Raw genomic sequence first — 5,267 nt, forward strand, 5'->3', positions numbered from 1 at the left:
GAAATGGGGAGTTGTGGAGACCCTGGGGGGCATCCTCTGGGTTGGGGAGACACAAGAAGCTTCCCTCAAAAAGCTGTTAAAACCTCATTGGCTCCTTCCCCTGTTCCTGTATCTGTTCCCATGTCCTTGAGCTACTCTCTCCCTATTCCCTGATTGGCCCTTATCTTTGTACTGCCCTGAGACCAGGTTCACCCCCGGGGCCCCTTGGGAGAGAGAAACCTGGACCCTCCACGCGTGTGCTTTTGACTCTGAACATCTCACTGTGTGGCTGAACAAAACAACTGTGGATACCATGCAAAGGCCCTTTTTGCCTCTTTACCCTGGACTTTACTAGCAGCAATTCAGGCTGCAACAGGGGCTGTACCAAATAAATGTCTGTGCACAGAGCCAGTATCATAGACACGTATAACTGTGGGTATGCATGCATTTACTATACATAGAATCTTCATGTAGTCATAGACTGATTGGGGTTGGAAGAAGCCCTAAAGATGATCTAGTTCCAGCCCCCCTCCCATGGGCAGGGAACCTCCCACCAGACCAGGCTGCTCAAAGCCCTGTCCAACCTGGCCTTGAACACTTCCAGAGATGGGGCAGACACAGCTTCTCTGGGCTACCAGGTCCAATGCCTCTCCACCCTCACAGCAAAGCACTTCCTCCTAATATCTAATCTAAATCTGACCTACTCTGTTGGAATCCATTCCCCTTTTTCTTGTCACTCTATGCTCTTGTGAAAAGTCCCTCTCTATCTTTCTTGTAGGCTCTGCTCCTACATTGCATATATACAGACCTGAAGGAGTTGCTTTTGAACAGCTTTTTGGATGTGTAATTGAAGTAGAAAAAACCATAGTTAGAATTCTCTTAATGCTTGGAAAAGCGTAGTGTTATAGAAGAGACTGCTGTGGATATACCTGAAATAAGCAATTACAGCTGAAAAACTGAGCATTACAATAAAAAGAGCTGGAGCCAGGACCTAAACAGACCTGAAATGCAGACGTCACAAAGCTAACTAGAGACTGGTTTTGGGAAAAATAGTACATGGAATAACATTGACCAGTAACTTTCCCCCAAGCCACTGTCACCTAGCTGGGAGTCAAATGCCTTTTTTGTACTATTGCCTCTCCTGACTTTGCACAGGTTTTGTGATACTAAAGTCCTCCTAAACCCTTTCTGAAGCAGATGTCTTGGGCAGGAGCAAGTGCAGCACTCAGGGTGCCTGTGTTCCCAGCAGCACCCTGTGAGGTACAGCAGCATTGCTGCTCTGTTTGATCTGGCATCATGGGTAGCTGAATGTGTGTGTGCCTTGCGCATCTTAGAGGTTGTCTTCACAGACATGTTGGGACAGAAGATGTGGTTGAACACGCCTCCCTGTTAAGCTTTCAAGCTCTGAAGGTTTTTATTCTGTTGATAAAACCCAAACAGAAAACTCAATTCATAGATTAAGAACTAACTGCTTTAATATTAGCCCTATTAAGATCTCACCCAGGACCCACAGTTCCCATACTCTGGAGTCAAGTGCCAGACAGTGTTTATCTGTGTGTGCAACACATATTGGGCAACAAAAGAAGCTTTGTACCAAAATAGTTTATTAAAAACAGTAAAACTTCACTGAAGCTTGCTGTCTTCAAGACAGAATTATGACATTGCAGCATTCAACACAATCATAATCCACATATAAATATAGTACTATACAGCTCCTTTTCACCTTGGCCAAGTTCTGCCCTCAGTCTGGCCCCAACAGCCCTGCTGACACAACCCAGCCCTGCATACTTTAGCTGCAGAACCTGTTCCTCTGGGAACTGAGTTATTCTATCCTTTCCTGCCCTCACAATGCTGTTACTGTGAAGAGGTTGCACAGAAACCCAGCACAGCTCTTGGCAGCTCAAGGCAGTAACAGAACCGGTGTGAGCACACAGAGCCACCGACAACAGCAACGCTGGGGGATGTTTAGGAAAAATAAATAGGCAACCAATTACTCAAGTTCCCAGCAGTGCCAAAGTGCAGAGAGCAGCTTCTGTTCCCAAGAAGGAAGCTCTGTCCGGATCTGCCACATCGCTCCTTGGCCGTGACAGAAGGGCTCCTGCACAGCCACCTCTCGCTGCAGCACTGCCAGGGAAGGGCAGCGCCGGTGGCTGGCAGCCACGCTTCTGCCATGTCCCCTGAACACCCTCCAACAGCGTCACTCTGGCCCATCAGCTCTGCACCAAAGTCAGTATTTGTCCTTGCACCGTGGCACACAGACCGAGTGCTCAGTGCCCCAACATGTTGGGTCAGGGTGCTGCTCATGAGCTGTGGCTTGGCTTCCTTGCTAGCCCAGAGGTTGCTTCTCTCTCCTCTCCATCACTCATGTGCCCTGGGCTGCTCTGCTGATAGGTGTCTTCTTGCACAGTTCCTGGTAGAATTCAGATTCCAAAAACCGCGGGTAGGAGTTATTCTCCATTAAGCTGTAAACTCTCTTCTGTGCCACACTGAAGCAGGTATGGGTGGCTTCCTGGATGTTCTGCGCAATCATGTTCTTGGTCTGGAAGTCTATGTTTATCTGAAATACAGAAAGAGGGACATTACTCCTTGGAGCAGAATTCAAGTAAGGGTTAATGCACAGTACAACTTCTGAAGAGGTGAAAAAGGCAAGACCCCGTTACTGCAGGGTCAAATTACTGGAGAATTTTCTTTAAGAAAATTCTTCTTTTGCACAAAACCAAAACTAATTCAGATATGTCTTTTCTCAGGTAGAATGGAAATTCTCTGCAATACTGCTTGTGCCATTTTCCAGCTTGGTGAAAGGCACTTATATTCAGACCCAGACATTAACAGTGAGGTTATGTACAAAGCAGTTTGACATCTGTATCTTGAGTTCAAAGAAATAATGGCTGTGACAACTCAAAGAGCAGAGCAGCTTTTCTTTACCTCTTTGGGAGCCTCCTTTTCAATGAAGTCATTGTAGATTTTCTTTGCTTTCGATGTCAGCTTTTGGGGTGATTTAGTTTTCTTGAAGTCCTCACAGGCCAACCAGAACTCAATGTTCTCTTCACAAAACTCAGACTTTAAAAAAGCTCGGAAAGCAGCAAGACCATCTAAGGAAAGAAAAAAAATATCACCATCAATTAACTATTTCAGGAACCTTGATTTTACCTATTGTTCATATCAGTTTCTACCAGAATGTTTTGTTGTAGGTCTATTTTTTTCATGGCAATAAAAAAATTCCATAATTTATGTTTGCAAGCAAGTTAATGCTTTAACAGCTTGGCAGATTTCCCTTTACGTTTGTTATTTCTTAGGCAAACAAAAAATAAAACCATTTCTATGGTTTTGTTTCCTTCCGTGATACCTGAGAATGCATTAAAAAAACCCCCATTTTTCTTTAGATAAGGTCTCCTCTGTTAACCTTTACACTGCAGTAGATATGACTGCTACAGTACTCTGAAATAGTCTTTCAGTGGAAAGAATGACTCAAGCTCAAAGAGCAAATAATAATATTATTTCTTAGTCTTTTTGCTTTGCTAGTGAATGCCACTTCTTGCGGAGATACAGTAAAACCCCAAGATCACTGAACCTGTGTTGCAGGATCCTTCCCACATTACTGGAAAGCATTTGCTTTGCTTATGCAGTGAGCTCAGGGAATAAATGCCCTTCTCCCATTTGACAAAGCCAAGCTAACAGGTATGATTTTAGCTACGGGGGTTTCAAGAAAGAAACAAAATCTACTGAGGTATTCTTTGTTTTATTATTAGTTTACATTAAAAAAACCCCAAACACTCCCAAACACTGTTAAAGGGATTTAACTTGCAAAACCAGAATCAAAGCTCTTTATGTGAGAGGTACAATACTGACATGGAAGGAAACAAACTCTTACAGACATATAAACTTCTCCTTCCCTTTGCTCCCAAATGTTACTTTTTCAAGACAAACTTACATTTGTTAGCAAGCAGTTCATCAAAGGCTTCTGACCACAGCTGGGCTTCTTCAGGTGAAGGTCTGCAGAAAGAGAGGGAGAACATCAGACTACACCGCTCAAGCTTTACTGCTTTTGAAAGACTCGAGTTATTTAAACATAGTCTCTTTCTCGTAACTTACCTGAAGTAATTGCGGTGTTTCCCTGCCTTCTTAGATTTCCTTTTGTTAGAATTGGAAGAGTTCTGCAGGAAGTAGCTCAGTCTTGTTTTCCAATCTTTAATGCTGGAAAAAAGAAGAGGGAGATGCTCGTTAAAAATGACAGCTCGCAGAGCTTTCGACAGCAGCGCTTTCCCTGAGGCGGCTCCTGCAGCGGTAGTCACCCAGAGCCCCAGAAGGCAAGAAAAACGCTTCCCGTCCCTGCGGGCGAGGGGGACTCACATTGTTCTCTTCATCCTGCCCTTGTCAGGCTCCTCCGGCTCGCTGCGGCGGCGGCCGCCCCGCTCCATGCGCCCGCCGTGCCGCACCACCACCAGCAGCAGCAGCAGCGCGCTCGGCATCCCCGGCCGCTCCGCTCCGCGCCGCTCCGGCCCCGCCCGCACCGCGCCCGCTCTTATGGCCCCGCGGGCGGGAGGGGCCGGGCTGAGGGCGGCTCCGAGCCAGCCACGGCTGCCTGTCTTTCCCAGCGTAGCAAAACTTGGCTCTCCTCCGCATCACGTCTGCTTTTCCCCCTTTATTTTGTTTTTCCTTACTCCCCCCCTTCTTGGAAATCTTTCGGCGTGTCACATCGCCAAAGGGCTGGCTGTCCTTTCCGTCAGTCAAAAACATACCCTGCTCTTCTGGAGGTGTTTGTTTTAAGGTTACTCAGATTTTTGAGTGTGGCCAGTACGCGAAAAAAAAAGAAGGACGTAGCCATATTTCTTCAAAAATTGAAGTAGCTCTAAGTTTGAGCTTACGGTGCTTTTGGTGTCTCCCCTCTGCTAACCCAGGCTGCGGATCCCTTCCACCTCGTGTCTGCACAGGATTTAGCTCTGGGCAGTGTTGCCACCTACCAGTGAATTGTGTAAATTACTCCCAGCACTGGAAGCTGAAGTTGTAGCGCCTCACTCCAGCCCTTGGCTTGTTGAATAGGCCATGTAGTCCTTCTCAGCAGCATCCAGCTGGAGGGTATAATGTCCAAACAATTTGGATTTAGGAACCATGTGAGTTTCTCTTTACCCTCTCTCTGCTTTTCTGCTCTTTTCTGTGCATGTGTCTTCCTCTCCACAGTACCCTAGAGCCTGTCTTTCCTGCCAGAAAAAACAATGTCCAGAGAGACTGACTTCCAAAACACCATCTGACCTCAACACAGTCACGTAGCATAAATGTCTGATCCTTTT

General features: G+C 46.2%; 1 protein-coding gene across 1 annotated transcript; it reads right to left on the reverse strand.

The window, feature by feature from the left end:
- Nucleotides 1-1,565: 1,565 nt before the first annotated feature.
- RGS2 (regulator of G protein signaling 2) lies at nucleotides 1,566-4,448 on the reverse strand. The gene is made up of 5 exons (XM_053984965.1): nucleotides 4,330-4,448; nucleotides 4,072-4,173; nucleotides 3,911-3,972; nucleotides 2,905-3,071; nucleotides 1,566-2,536 (listed from the first exon to the last, which is right to left on the reverse strand). The coding sequence occupies exons 1-5, from the start codon at nucleotides 4,446-4,448 to the stop codon at nucleotides 2,342-2,344; spliced, it is 645 nt and encodes a 214-aa protein (XP_053840940.1). The 3' UTR covers nucleotides 1,566-2,341.
- Nucleotides 4,449-5,267: the final 819 nt, after the last annotated feature.

Source organism: Vidua macroura, chromosome 9 (genome assembly GCF_024509145.1).
Source record: "Vidua macroura isolate BioBank_ID:100142 chromosome 9, ASM2450914v1, whole genome shotgun sequence".
Classification (NCBI taxonomy): Eukaryota; Metazoa; Chordata; class Aves; order Passeriformes; family Viduidae; genus Vidua; species Vidua macroura.

Bases quoted from the DNA above. Each gene is read 5' to 3' on its own strand.
- RGS2 (XM_053984965.1), bottom strand. From the start codon at position 4,448: ATGCCGAGCGCGCTGCTGCTGCTGCTGGTGGTGGTGCGGCACGGCGGG. The intron at 4,174-4,329 runs GTGAGTCCCCCT...TCTTTTTTCCAG, and splicing joins GGCAGGATGAAGAGAACAAT to CATTAAAGATTGGAAAACAA. The intron at 3,072-3,910 runs GTAAGTTTGTCT...TTCTTTCCTTAG, and splicing joins TGAACTGCTTGCTAACAAAT to ATGGTCTTGCTGCTTTCCGA.